This window comes from Oenanthe melanoleuca, chromosome 3 (genome assembly GCF_029582105.1).
Source record: "Oenanthe melanoleuca isolate GR-GAL-2019-014 chromosome 3, OMel1.0, whole genome shotgun sequence".
NCBI classification, from domain to species: Eukaryota; Metazoa; Chordata; class Aves; order Passeriformes; family Muscicapidae; genus Oenanthe; species Oenanthe melanoleuca.
The window spans coordinates 106,905,520-106,920,507 of record NC_079336.1 but is presented as its reverse complement, the minus strand read 5'-3'; the positions used below and the strand labels follow the sequence as shown (position 1 = coordinate 106,920,507).

General features: G+C 39.8%; 1 protein-coding gene across 3 annotated transcripts in view; it reads left to right on the top strand.

The window, feature by feature from the left end:
* PELI1 (pellino E3 ubiquitin protein ligase 1) overlaps window positions 1-14,988 on the top strand; it is a 43,173-nt gene that overhangs the window by 16,571 nt on the left and 11,614 nt on the right. Inside the window, exons 1-2 of one of the 3 annotated variants that reach the window (XM_056487949.1) lie at window positions 9,047-9,178; window positions 9,902-9,983. The exons of the other annotated variants lie outside the window; for them this stretch is intronic. Coding sequence (XP_056343924.1) covers window positions 9,941-9,983 — 43 coding nt within the window. The 5' untranslated portion in view covers window positions 9,047-9,178; window positions 9,902-9,940. Of the gene's footprint in view, window positions 1-9,046; window positions 9,179-9,901; window positions 9,984-14,988 lie in introns of those variants that run through there. 3 annotated transcript variants of the gene reach the window in all.

Genomic DNA, 14,988 nt, shown 5'->3' with positions numbered 1-14,988 from the left:
ATGCTGGGTGTCTAGTTTCAAATTGGCTCCAATGATTTTGCCATATTTGAAGTTTAATTTTTTTCAGTATGTCTGTTGAATAGTTAATTACATAGATGGTATTTCTTAAATGTTTGAGGGGTTTTTTGGTTATTTTGTTTGACTTTGAATTTACATTGGTTCAGAAGTTTGAATGTATCAGACATCTCTGCCAAATCTGGGTAGTGACTGACTTCTTGTGTCAAGGTTGCCCATGACAGTTCATTAGCTCAGAGCCTTCTGCTCTAGAAGGGGGTGGCAGGAGTCATCACTAAGCTCTCAAGAGGAACTGATGACAAGCGGCAAACTGAATGTGAGCGGGGTTTCTACGAACCGCTGTGAGTAGGTGTGAACGAGGCGCCGCTGAGCTGTGAGTGGCTATTGGCAATTTGAAACAATATTCAAGAAACAATATCAGTCCAGGGGGGCCAACCTAACCTGAAAAGCTTGAAGATCGCTTCTGAAGAGCCAGATTTCTTGGAATTAATCGGTCTGCCCTGAATGCCTGACTGAAAAGGGACAAGTGAAATGGCTCCTCCAGACTAAATCGTTGCTGTTAATATTTCTGTACTAGGAAAACAGGGCCTAAGATTTCTGTGAAAGATACCAACACAGGCTGCGTTTTGGTGTCTGCAGGGCACACCATGGGTTAAAGTGAAGGTTTCTCTTAATCTATTTCTCAAGGTTCAGAAAGGAAGAAATCTGTACTATATTAACCAGTCAATGTGGTTAATAAGTAAGTGGTGCTGTAAATCATCTGAAATTTATTTCCAAACTCTCTAAAGTACTACTGTGTTCTGAATCATCTGGTACTGTTCAAAAATCACTTGGTTGTGGTGCTGTCAAAATTGCCATTTTATGTGGCTGTATGCTCTTTTCAATGTGTTTGCCCAACAGCGTTTCCTATTTCCTGAATGGAAAAATTCTTCTTTGAGAGAAAACAAGTAATTCTTTGCACAAAGCCTGCCTTTCAAGGCATCCAGGTACAAAGTGCAGAGGTCACTACTAGAAGTGAGTTTGAAGATACTTCTTTCTGCATGTCAGAAAAATGCCTGAATGAGAAAAATGTCGATTTTATTTCATGCTTGTGTTAGTTCAAATCTGGCTCCATCTTTAACTGTTCAACCTCCTTTTTTTTTTTTTTTTTTTTTTTTTTTTCCTCTTTCCCTTTGGAGGCTTCTCCAGGTAGCTTTGAAATATGAGCTGCTAAGTACAGAGAGCCAGAGCACTTGCCAAGACAGAGCTTTAAGCATGGGTTTTTGTTTAGTGTTTTGTGGGGTCTTTTGTGGGTTTTTTTGGTTTTTATTATATTTTTCCCCCAGAAGAAATTTTTGAGCTGTTTTGCTTGACTGTTTTATGTCAAGTAAATAAACTAGCATTAGTTAATGAGCAATATGCTGAACTTGTGTTCTCAAACCTCAGTTTTAAGAGCCTTAGTTTAGACCAAATTTTGAAGGTTCATATTCACACAGAATTCTGCTGTGGAATTCTTGTGGCTCAAGGCTGAACATTTTTTCTCTTCAGGAGCACTTTCTTTGCTGGTAGAATTACAAAGGGTCAAAGTGCTGCCTTGCTCATGTAATTGCATTAGAGTTTGTAATGTGCTGTAGCACGATTGAAAATGCTGGGGCAGTCCATGAAACTACAGCTGAACTTTTTAATGCTGCCTCACAATGGGTGCATCACTTTAGTAGTTGCTGGAAAAGTGTTCTGTCACAGTGCCTGTCACTATCCCTGTACTCAACCAATCTAAAATTACTTTTGTCTTCATCTGCTAAATTTTGTCTGACATATGCTGAGTAGACAAGAAGCAATACAGATTTCAAATGCCTGGCTCTTTTGAAAACAAACAGGCTACTCTCTTAGTACCAAAATGCCTTTGCTTATCTTTTATGACACACACTCTTGGGAATTATTCCCAATGTTCTTCTCGTTGTAACTGAAGGCTGTACTAATTTGAAGTTGCTATATTGAGCTAGATACCTTCTGTTAGTTGAAGGTAACATTTTTCTTTGGACATAGAAAATTAAAAACTTGAAACTAGTGATAACCTTGAAAACCTGTGACTGTAAGTCAAATGTGAAACACAATGATTTCGTTAGCTCTTAGTTAAGACCTGATGTATGGTCACACCAAAGTCCCTTGAGTCCCTATAGAAGGAAAAAGTACAGCTCCATCTCCATGGTTGAGGTATTCTGTCCTGGGCATTTTTGCTGGGAATCTATTTGGCACAATAATACCAAACATTGCGTGTGTCTAGAGCCTAGAGTAGCTACCAGCTCTCCATTGTACCTCTAAAGAAGCAACTGTATTTCTGTTTCAGCCAAGGAGTAGAATTTAGGGATGGCATCTGTAGCACTGAACTGCTACTATTTGGGAATGACCTTTTTTAAAGTATTAGTGCCTGCATAGAGGTAGAGTGCAGCTGCCTGTTTATTTTTATAAGCAGTAAACCTCTTACCCAAATTGGATTAGAAGTGTTGGAAGTATTGTGCCTGTATATGCTAAATGTTATATGCATTGCCTATGGGATTAGAAAGGAAAGACGAAGATCTGATCAACTGGCATGGGATTTTTTTTTTTCTCTGAGCAGTAACAAGCTGTGAACAGGCAGGTGGTCTAATGGGAGAAGGTATTGGAACTGTCCTGTTCAAATTGCTGGCTGTAGGAGGTAATGCACATGGGAACTAAAGTGTGCAAAAAGTTAGTTTTGTGTTTATGTATAAATGCAAGTTGTATTAGCATAAAAGTTGGTTCACCTTAGTTTTTAAGGGACAGCTTTTAATTAATGTATTTGGACATATTTCAGTATACCTCTATTAGAAACTTATTGTATGTGACAAGTAATCAATTCTTATTCTCTTGGGTTCCTGCCTAAAGCAGTATTTGTTCTGTACCTGAGCTCATAAAGCAGCTATTAAAGTATTCCCAAAAAGCTGTCCTTGACTGTCAGAAGTGCGGGATACAGAGGTGCTGAGCCCCGTGTGTCTATTCAGGCTTTGACATCTCCTAGTGGGCTGCTGTGCAAACCTGACTCCTGGCTTGCAGAGAGGAGGCAGCCCTCCAACATCTCTCCAGAGGAATGCACCACATATGCTTTTGTGTGCTCAGAAAGGACCACGTTTTCTACCTTGTGTAAAGATTGTCTAAAGTTTGAAGGGAGGAGAAGGATATAGTGAGATGGTTGTGTCTAATGGCAGTGATCTGCAAAATATTCAGGTGTGAACTATGGGCTTGGGACACTGACATGCAGAAGTGAGGGGAGCTGTTTTGAGAGGTTATCCAGCACTTTTTTACCAGAAACAGAGACTACAGTCAAAAATGGTGAGTGTCAAGAGTTTAGTAAGTGTGGTTAGGAATTTAGGATAAAGCAAAGGGCTGTTGGATAGATTTGACTTCTTGCTTCATGATCTCTTAGAGGGTAAATACATCTGCCTTCTTGTAAGAGATCCCATCTGTGTGATGTGGGAGTTGATTAGAGATGGTACTGAATGGTTTTTAAACTTTGTCCCTCTTAACATATTTTTTCCCTATAATAGGGAATGTGGGGAGTGTGAGTTGAGGAGACAGTTGTAGCTGAATTTCTGTAATGGAATAATTTTCCTATATTTTTTTGCTAATCTAAATGAATAATCTAACATGAAATGTTTTTCATCACTGAGATAAAGATGTTTTTCAGAACTGAAAGTGTTACTATTTCTAGCAACTGTCTTAGGACTCTCTGTACAAGGCCATGGTCAAATGATCGGGCTTTGTGGGAATGAAAAATTTCAGGTAATGCAGGTTCAGCTAGTTCTGCTATAACCTTAAAGGCTTTGCAAGTACAAAAATTGTCTTGGAAATGAATTAAAATTGGGCCTCCCTTTCTTTATTTAGGAGAAACTATAAATTCCTGAAGCTCAGTGAATCTGCGTTCTGATGCTGAAAGATAGCTGAACAACATCTAAAAAATTAAGAAAGTGCTTGTGCATAGCCAAGACTAATTGACCCAGAAATGATCCTAGAGAACTTAAAAAGAAATCTTTTACAATAGCTTTTTCCAGGTATCTGGGAAATTAAATTTTACTGGCTTGGAAAGAAGCCTGGTGCAGCTACATCTGTATGGCTCTGACTTGGCAGATGACTTGCGTGAGTTTGACCTTTTTGGAAATACACGTGCTTTCTTCAGAATGAGACTTTGCCTATCATTGTTTCAGCCTTGAATTTTTAGGAATTCAGCACATCTGATGCTTTAGCTGATTCTTGAAGCCAGGTGAAGAGCCATCTGTCCTGGTTATAGATAGAGTTAATTTTTGTAGCAACTGGTACAATGCTGTGTTTTGTGTTTAGGATGAGAATACTGTTAATGCAGTGCTTACTCTGAATCAAGGATTTTACAGGGTCCCTTGTTCGGCCAGCCAGGAGCTGCACAAGAAGCTGGGAGGGAGCATGGCCAAGACTGGCCAAAGGGATTTCCATACCAGAGGACATCATTCCCAGTATTATAAACCGGGGGGAGTTGGCTGGGGGGGGCTGGCTGCTGCTCATGGAACAGCATCAGTACGTGGGGTGGTGAGCAATTGTGCATCACTTTCTTGGGTTTATTTTCTTTCTCCTTTTATGTTGTCTCCCTTTTCCTTTTTGTTTCGTTTTAGTTTATTTCAATTACTTAATTGTTATTTCAACCTGAGGATTTTGCCTTTTTTTCCCCTGACTTTCCTGCCTTTCTCATGGGCCAGGGAAGGTGTGAGCAAGCTGCTCACACTTCGTCACTGGCTGAGTTTGGTTAAACCACAATATTGTTTTAAGAGCAGCTTAATTTCCAGATGTCTTACTTGGGCAACAGTTGCTGTGTTGAATTGGCCTCATTTTTCTTGTGAAGGACTTCGCTGGTGTAGCTGAGGAACAGGCAAAAAAGGTGTAAGGAGGGAACAGGACTTCATAAGAAATGCTCTTTAGGTTTGTTTGATGGTGAAGTATTACTCCTGTGATGGGAAATACCTTTGTGCAGTATGATGACTTGTTGCCACTCTGTAACTAGGTTGCTTCAATGAAAAATTACTCCACAGTTGCTTAACGATCACCATAGCTGGATGAACAACATTTTAGAGTTGGCAAATATGTTTGAAGAGCATTTGTTGTGCCTTAAGAGCTTGGCATTCTATTTAGGTCTTTTACTCAGCTATCCTGTAAATCTAATTAACTTCTCCTACCCCTTCCAGAAGTGGTCAGTGTAGAAGAGTTCCTTAAGTACCATCTACCCTTCATGTCACAGAAGCCTGAGATGCAGAAAAGAGTTCTTATCTGGAAGCTGTAGCTATAACAATGGACCTTTGTTTTCTTGGCCCTTGTAAGAACTTTCTTACTTCTTTCTGTAAGCCACCACACAGTAGTGCACAGGATTAGGTCATTTCCTTCCCTTCTCCTCTTCCTGTCGATTATTTGATTAGCATTTCCATTGTATACTCTAAATAGCATGTTCTTGGCTTCAGGCTGGTCCCCCCCCACTCTATAATCTTTTTGAAACACTGTAGTATGACTTTTTATTAGCAGCGTGACATAGGAACTCCTTGCACAGAGATTACGTGTGACGTAACACAATAAAAGATTAATGGGGCTGGTAAGTCAGTAATCTTCCCTTCTTTCTTCTTCCCTCATGCACCTGAGATTAGGCTTCTGGGAACCTCCTAACAGTGTTAATGCCTTACAACACATGAAATTTTTTTCTTATTTGGATGTCATTGGCTTTGATCAGAGTTCAACCCCTGACTTCATGGGAAACAGTTCAGGTTGCATAGAGTGTATATTCCACATTGAGTGTACAAATATACCTCCCCTGTGGGATCATTGCATGTCCTGGTCTTCCACCAGATGTTTTGCTCCCTTTTCTCAGTGTTTCCTTTCCTTCAGTCTCTGTTTTTATATATCCTGTGTGTAGTAATTTCAAGCTCTTAACCTGTGTGGGCTTTTTATTCCACTCCTTTCCTGTTTTGTTGAATAAAATCATCAACAGATATTTAGAATATCACTCTTGAAATGTAGTAGTAATAAACTGATAAGGTTAACTTCAGCATGAAGAATTTGCCATTCAGGCTCCTTGCCAGTCTGGACACTAGAGGCCATACTGTTGCCCCTGTCTGTAAGGCTGTCTTTTTAGCTGAAACAGCTAGAAATGCATTCTTCTTCGGAGCTTATGTTGAATGTCATGTGAAATCACGTAATTGTATCAAACTGTACAGCATCTGTTTGTGAGTCAGAAGAACATGACGATAGAACCCTTTATTTCTTTTAACAACTTCAAGGAAAGAACCTCCCCTGCAATTCAGCATCACTTCATGAAATTAGCAGTGATATCTTGGGCTACAGATTGCATTGTTTTAGTCTGGCATGGTATTTGTACTCCAGGAGAAATCAGCTCGTCTAGTGACAGCATGCTGGAGGCATTTGCTTCTATCCTCAAGGCATTGTGATTCCTTGAAAATCATTAAACCCTCCTCATCATAAAAGTGGGGGGCAATGTTGAGACAAGTACAGCTGAGTAGAGCATGGCTGTGAGTAAACACAGGCAGGGAGACAGATTCAGAGGCAGCTACATAGGAGTGTGCCTAGGGGCAAAATAACCCTCAAAAAACCTGGATTAAGATAGGCATGATTAGCTATAAAAAGGGCATTGTGTGGTGTTGCCTGATAGCTCCAGAGGGTCATTAATATGAAGGCAGGTAAGGATTGTTACCTGCAGGAGCTGGGTGGGGTGGTAGAAAGCAAATCCACCTGCAGCTGCTTCTTAGGTCACTGCAGCATAAAGTAATCTACAAGCGTATTAACCTGAATGCTGAACAGTTGTATCTGTAAAATGAGAATAAAGGAGTTCTAAAAGCAAATTAGTCTTCAAGTTCTGCTTTTCAGGATGTTTTGAAACAGTACAACTCGAGTTTTACAACTTGTGTGAGAAAAGTAATGCAGCATAGAAGTGGTCATACCAAGTAATTAATCACTACAGTTAAATACCTGAATACAGAGCACCTTTTATACTCTTGGTGCCATATCTGTGTGTTAAGTGATATTAATGCAGTCCTGATGTGATTTTTTTTTTTTCTTCTTTTTAAACAAAATCACAAAAGTAACCCTTAGCCCTGATTAAAACAACCTTCCAGCTGCCTACTTTGTATAGGCTGGGATGAAACAGAAAATACTTGAAAGTGATGGGGAGGTGGGGTGATGTGATTCCTCCACCCCAGTAAAAATTGCCATTTTAAGGATCTACACATTACCAGTGGAAAAGCTAGGTCTGTATGCCAGTAGCATGAGGCTGTTGATTTTTGGCAGGGAGGAGGATTCAACCTAAATTTGAAGATCGGGCTCAATGAGTCTCTAGTGTTTCTGTTGAGATTGATGCAGAAGGTCCCTATCCCCTCATTTGCATTGGTATAATGGGATTATAGAAAAAACAGGCAAAATTATTTTGGCTAAAATAGTTGGAGATTAGTGTGTGGTTTTGTTTTTTTACTTAAGCCCTTGCCAGTTTAGCAGTCTGATAGCTGTGATAATGTCCATGCTATTTCAGAGCATTGTTCAGTCCTGTTTCTTTTTGGTGACCAGAAGAGTGGAAACAAGGGAGCACCTGTATATCAGTGTTTCTCCTAGCACTTTTCAGTGTTCAGCAGCTGTGGCTCAACCATGTCTATGGAGCAAAGTGTTATCTTTGTGCTTAATAATCTATGGTAGGAGAAAAATAAGTGTCTTTGAGCCCATGTATAGTTTTATTATCCAGAATAACCTATGACAAGGTGTTTTGCAGCAAAATTTCCTTGGTAGGTGACAAGTTCCTGTAACAGGACAGCTGTACTGTATTACTTAGGGGAAAGTTTGCTGTGAAGTACTGATTGAGAAGAGAGAACACAGATGCATTCACCTTGTTCTCAGCAGTGAAGCTGACTTCTCTGGAGCTGCAACCTATGCTGTGTTATAGCATTATGAACAAAAAAGCTGTTTTGATAGTTCGTAGGTTTGAGTGTTACCCAGTGGCTATACTGTGAGGTAAACTGGGGAAGAGACCCAGCTAAAAAGTAACAGAGCAGATAAACTAATGTTTTAAAACATCAACAGAATAGTCTATAAAATTGTGTTTAAAAGATTGAGATGGCAAGCCAAGATGGGAGCAACAGAAACAGGAGCAACAGTCTCATGTACAATATGGAGATACAAAAAGTCAGGCTGCATCTACATTGCTTGAGCCAGGGTAACCATGTATCCCATGTTCATCCACTACAGCTGCGATGTAAAACTGGATGTAAATGTTAAGCTGCTTGTCATATCGTGATTGCGGCAGCCTCACAGCATTTGCATGATCAATTCCACGAGGTAACTTGGGAGCTGTGGTAACTTGATCACCACTTTATGGCTCAGACATTTAAATTATCCCACCCACTGGCTTGATGCAGTGATTTTGATGTTGGTGGAATGAGAAATAAGCTCACAACCTGGTCTGGCACATGCAGATTTGCTTTTCTAAATGTGCATCCTACAGGACTGAGCTGTTGTAGAATCATTGGCCGTGACAGTCCAGTACACACAGGTGGTATCTGTGGGTGTGTTGTGCATCCAGTCCTACAGTATTAGTGAAAATTGAGATAGCAATGCCTGAAGGGTTTCTGTTGGTATAATTCTCAGTGTATTAAGAAATTACTCTTTGTGTGGGAGGTGAGGAAAGCTAGCTGGGCTAATAAATTATGGTTAAAAAAAAAAAGAAAAGGTATAGCATGCATGGGTACAGTTATGTAAGAGAAGGAAATAAATCAGTGTTTCTTTGAGAACCTCATCCGCAGAGCTGCCAGGCAATTGGGTTGCAGTATTGTTCTCAACACACCCTCTGCTTCCTTTTTTCCTTTTTGGGGCCAGGGATGTATGAATTGACAGAGCAGGAGCAGGATGCCGGTTCTGCCTCCAGCCAATGCTGTGTGGTGCCGTGGTGTTTACCCAGCTTACGCAAGGCAGAGCCAGCCCCTCTTGAGGCAGGAGGTGCTTCCCACGGCTTAAGTAAAAGCACACAGAGCAGTCACTCAGTCTGGCAGTTACTGGGGGTTTAAAGGAGTTGGTGGATTTCGGCTGATTTTTAACAGTTGAAGGGTTGGTTTTTTTCTTCTCTACTGTGTAGGAATACTGCAAGGACACAAATATCCTGGTAAGTGTTCTGCATGCCGTCACTTTTCATTCTTAATGTAGTATTGTTTCAGTCTCTTCTGAAAGTCTTCTCAATAGCAGTGGTTTTCAGTGATGCAGTGGAAGGGGAATCTGAGAGCAGGCAGTGTGTCTGCAGGCTCCCCTTCCACCTCAGAGAGGCAGAGATATTCAAAGTGCACAGCATAGTAAGTGCTTTTGATTGTAAGAAGTGTCAGTCGCTTCTCATTTTTAGGGTGCAGAGCAAGGTGCCTTAAAACTGTCATTACCTAACAAAATTGTACCAAGGGAAATTTCTCATGGACCTGTTGAATATTTCTGTTGTCTAAACTGAGAAAAAGGCTTTAAATGTAACTGTAACTCCTATTTTTGTAAGATGATATAGTATGCTGTGTGAAAAAGGTTTTCGTGTAATATAAACGGCTATTTAGCAGATACTTTGGTACATGAACTGCCTTATCAGGAAGTCAGAGGCTCATAAAAAGCAAAACTGTAGCATTCAGGCACGTAGAACAAGAAGTCATTGTGGTTCTTTGCAAGCCCAGGCTCCTCAGCCATGTATTCCAGTACTGGTGCATCAGACAGTAGATCTTCCTGAACTTGAAAAACTCCATTGCTTTGTGTAAGAATAAGATGCCTCTGCTTTGGTCTGAACTCTTAGGAAGTTTTGCTCTTGTGGCTGACTCTAAGAGAAAGTTGGGACTGTATTTTTTTTTTTTTTTTTAAGGTAATACTGTATAATTTGTCTGAAGCAGTGGAGAGGATAATGTTAAAGGTTAACTGTACTCTGCAGCAGAACTATACTACTGGTAATGTACAAAGTTTTTTCTTTTCTGTTTGTACTTTTGCAAGGCACTCTCTGAAGATACAAATAGGTATGTTATGGCTAATGAACACTTGATGTTCTCCCAGCATGCCTCTATATAGTATTATTTTATGGCTTTTTCATAGGGGTTACAGGTTACAAATAAACTTTATCATCTGAGTGAAATGAAAATAAAGCTGTATTTTTTCAGCATGGTTTGTACTAACAGGCAAAGTGCAGGTGCAGCCAGAACTTCGTGGAGAAAGCTGCAAATTAATCTTCTGAAGTAGCTTGTGTGAGTAGCTCTGAGAGGTGGTTCAGCTGATGGAGCAAGAGCAAGCCTGTGGTGTTTGGCCCTTGTGCCGGAGGGGCTGAGCCCCGTGCGAGGCTCCGCATCTTGTCACCGCTATATCCAAAAGCTGACGTGGGGGAGATGGGGGGCAAGGGGGTTCAGACTGCATGTAAATGGAGCAGGTTAACTGGTGAAGAACCTTCTCAGCTAATTAAGGATACAGATAATATTGCAGTGACAGCTTTAAAATAGACACCTTGTGCTAAAAGACAAATGTTTTTGGCTTCCCACACGCAGTCTGAATTACATCATTTATAACCCGTAGGAGGTTATCGTGGTTTCCTCAGGGAGGATCAGCTGTTACTTTTCATAACTGAAAAAAATTCTGGACTATTTCTTTTTCCAAGGGAATATTTTCAGAATTGATTTTTGTCAGACTGTTGGAGTAGATCATTATTGATTACATAAATCTTCCAGGTTTAGTACACCCAACCACATTCTCATGTCATCAGTGGCAGTTCAGAATGAGAGAACTAATGTTAGCAGAGGTCTGACTGAAATCATGCCCCTCTGCTTAGATGGGCTTTTTCAGTCTTCTGAAGAGGAATGCTATTTTTGAATACTATCATGAAGTACAGATTTTCATATAGGTGCCTATAATAGAAATCCTATTCTGAAATACTTCCCCAGTTCATTGAGCAGGGTTGCTTGTCCTCGAGGCACTGTTCCTGCCTTTCCTGAAATTGCTGAGAACTTCTCAGATTTGCTTCTGGGGCTGGAACAGAACTTGAAGCAGAGTGCTAGATGCCAATTCAACCAAATCTGCTCACTCTTAGACTGGACAAAATTAGCTGTGGCCTTAGAGCAAAATAATAGATTTTCTCATCTATTGAGTTAATGCCCCTTTCAAAGTGTCCACAGACAACGGGGTTTTGTGTGTGTGTGTGCTCTTACTCTTGCATGATTTGTTTCCAGGATGACCAGCCTACTAATGGCAGGTGTCCATGAAAAAGATGCTTTCGTTCTATTTGTGACAATGAAAAACTCCTCTTTTGAGATTTTACAGATGTTCTCAAGACAGAGTAGTAGATAGCTGTTGCATTGGTTTATGCTTGGTGTCCTGTGCAGGATCAGCTGCTTGCTTATTTCAGAGCTTGGTCTCATTGTCTTGTTTTTGTCTTGCTTTCATATTATAAGACACTTGTGTGTGGATAGTGGATGACTAAGCTTATTCTGAGTTACAAAAGAAAAGGTGTACAGTATAGACCAAGGAAACAATAAGCCATACTATAGCAGACGGCTGGGCTGATACTCCACACTCCCAAGGTTTTTTCCTGGGGATTTTTGATGCTGAAAGACTCCCTTTTCTAGAAATAAGAAAATGAATTTTCTTTCCTTAGAAAGGTAGTGTATGGTTATTGATCCAAAGTGATAGACATTTAAATTGCACTAACAGATGCATCACTATACCTTCCCTGTGCATCTGTAGTGAGGGATGCAAGCTGTACAGAGAATGTGGCTAATCTCAAAAAGTGGAGTCTGAAACCTGCTGATGTTAAAACTGCAGGTGTGTGTGGGAAGGAAACGTGAGCTTGTTTTGAACTGGAAACTTGTATAAGTGTTAAAACTATGGTTGATAAACACATGCTCTTTTTACCCAGTGATCACTTCAGTAAAAACTATTTTAATACATGCTTACAAAACCATTTCTAGGTAAAACAGTTAAAGGAGTATAACTTTCCAGTGGTAAAATTTACTTCACCCATCAGGTAGAAGAAAGTGATTTCTCAACCTTTGTCTCAGCTTTCAGAAATAGTGATGCAAGGAGCCTGATCCCTGTTGCTTGCACCAGTGGAGATCAGTAACATTATTTATATTGTTTGTGAAACCAGGCAACCTGGGCTTGGTGGGAACACATACTCAAACAAGCAGTTAGTCTGCTGGGAATTATTGTGGGATTTTGGGTTGGTGATTTTTTTTGTTTGTTTGTTTTTTGGGGTGTTTTGGGGGTTTTTTTTTTTTTTTTTTTTTTTTGGTTTTTTTTTGTTTGTTTTGTTTTGTTTTGTTTTTTTGGGTTTTGTTTTTTTTTTTTTTTTTGGGGGGAGGTTTTTTTGGTTTGGTTTTGTTTGTTTGTTTGTTTTTGGTTTTTTTGTTTGGCCAGGGGAGGGGGGAGTGTTTTGTTTGTTTCATTTTTTATTTGTTTTGTTTTAATTTTTTTTTCTTTGGTTGGTTTATTGGTCTGTCTTTTTGTTTGTTTCTTTTTTTTCCTTCTCTCTGATTACTTATTGCCTCCTCCTTCCATGCTTGCAAATGTCTTCATCTTGAGAGACCAGTATTCTGTACAGCTTGTTTGTGTCTCACAGTAACTTTTAACTTAAGTGTTCTGGTGGTTTAAATCTGGAAATCAAGATTTTTCCTTTGAAGTGGTGAGATGTAACCATAGAAGAGAATATGCAGTGCTGAAATACTGTACATGTATTCAGAGGATTGGGATTTCTGATCCTGCAGTTGCAGGAGACTTGCCTAGTGGAAACCAGAGTGATAAAAGAGCTTAAATGTGTAAGTGGATGTTAGCAAACTTGGGTCCTACTTGTGTATTGTCACACTACTCACTGTGAATTGTTTGTTTGCAGTATGGGATTTTTAAATCCAAATAAAGCTGTAGACACTAACGTGTATATCTTGAGGGATAAGGACAAAATCTTGTTTCAATGGAGTTACTTTATATCTAACTAGGCAAAAGTGCACCTAAAGTGCATATTCCAGTTGCCTGATAGAATTGTGTGGACTTCCTAAAATTAATTCCTGACATAATTTAGGTTGGGAGATTGTTGGTTCAGTGTCTGGACTCAAAATGGGACTGGACTGCCTTCGATCAGGCTGTTCAGGGCCACATGCAGCTGATCTCCAAGGATGGAGATCTCATAGCCTCTGTGGATTGAGGGTTTTTCCCTCCCATAATAGCTAATCAGGATTTTGTTGTAGCTTGTTTGTTGCCTCTTGCTCTGTCACTGCGTACCTGTCAAAAGGACTAGATTCCATTTTGTCCCTATTCCCTCTGGTTTAGCACAGAATTGCTGAGGGAAGAGCTGGATGTGAGAATTGCAAGGGTAGTCAGTACAGAACTGCAAATAGTAAAAAAATAAAACCACCCGTAGATAAAATGTCTTTTGCTTTATTTCTAAAAGTAAAAAAGAACAAACCACATATCCAAACTTTACAATATGTAGATATAGAACATAAATATATTATTATAAAATGGGAGGGGAAAATTCCCATTTTTTGCATCTGAATCAGCATATTTTTATTTTAATATATTCATTGACAGAGGACTTCTTTCTATACTGTGAAAGTGGTTTTGTATGCAGTATTTTAGAAAAGGGCTAGTCTGGCACTAGCTACAGTTGCTAACAGCCTATAATGCTGGCTCTGTGTTTAGAAAATGACGGTAATTTATTACAAAGAGACTTTTATTCTAGTATTTTTAGCTTGCAGCCGAGTGTTTAATGAATCTCTGCTTGGGCTCATTGAATTTATGTTCTACCCTCCCCCCCATTTTAACCATTAAAATACTGCTATTCTTGCTGCAATTCCAGAGCGGTACTTGGACTGCAAAATAGCAAACTTAATTCACAAGGTGCTGTGTGCCTTACTGCAAACAAAATCTGAAGACTTGCTAAAACACCTAAAGACTAGCTGTGAGTGAGTCTGGTGACCAGGAAGGCAGCTGAATGGTTGCAGATGACTGGTTAAGCTAGAGCTGATAGTTCAAAACCAGCCAAAATCCATCTGTCTCTGTCCCCACTGGAAATTATGTGCTCAATGAAAGCAAGCTCCTAACCTCTCGTCCTCTGAAGCATCATTTGGGAGGTCTTCCCTGGGGATAGTCTAGATGCAGGGACCAGTGTTTGCATGAGACAGGAGAGACTGCAATACGACTTTCCTTCTGCTGGAGTGGAGTCAGAAATCCATGGCTTGCTTTCTCAGCTATACCAGTCTTTGCTTTCTGTGGCTTTAGTGAGTACTAGAGAGCAGGAAGGCTTGTAAGGCACTCGACTTACATTCCTCAAAAAAATTTTAAATTCTTTCTCAGTTCAGTTGTTGTTACTTTCCCATCCTTCAAAATAGTTGCATGTCATAGTATTGAGCATTGAACTTTCTTCTGCCCCCAGAGGAACCAGTGTTAAGAATAAAATGTTCATGAGTTCTTCCTATTTCAGTTTCCTATTTTTGATACTGAAGGATTTTAACTGGTATCCATTGTGGTTTGGGGCTAACTGCAAACTGTTGTGCTCACCTTTAGCCATGCAAGTTGTTTTACTCTCAAAATCTTTTCAAAATCCATAATATGGGACTGTGCAAAGCTAAGCATTTTCAGACTTTGGTCTTTTCACTTTGGCAGGAGCAGAAATCTTGACGTGAAATGTTTGCTGCTGCCAGTTCTATGATTTTTGGAAGAACATTGAATGAGATGGGATCTTGTAGTTGACATCTTATTCTTCCTGATCAGTGTTGAAGGTTCTTGGAGTAGTTTAGAAGAGTCTGCTACTCAGAGCTTGCTCCAAGGAAGCCTGTTTTAATGTTGTCTGGAAATGCTGCAACAAAAAGCAGCAAAAATGTGTATTTTGTTCAAACAGTTGGTTCCTTAGCTATATATTAGCCCTTCATAGCCAAGTTGTCTTTTTAATTTTGCCTTTCCTAACGTTTTGAAGAACAG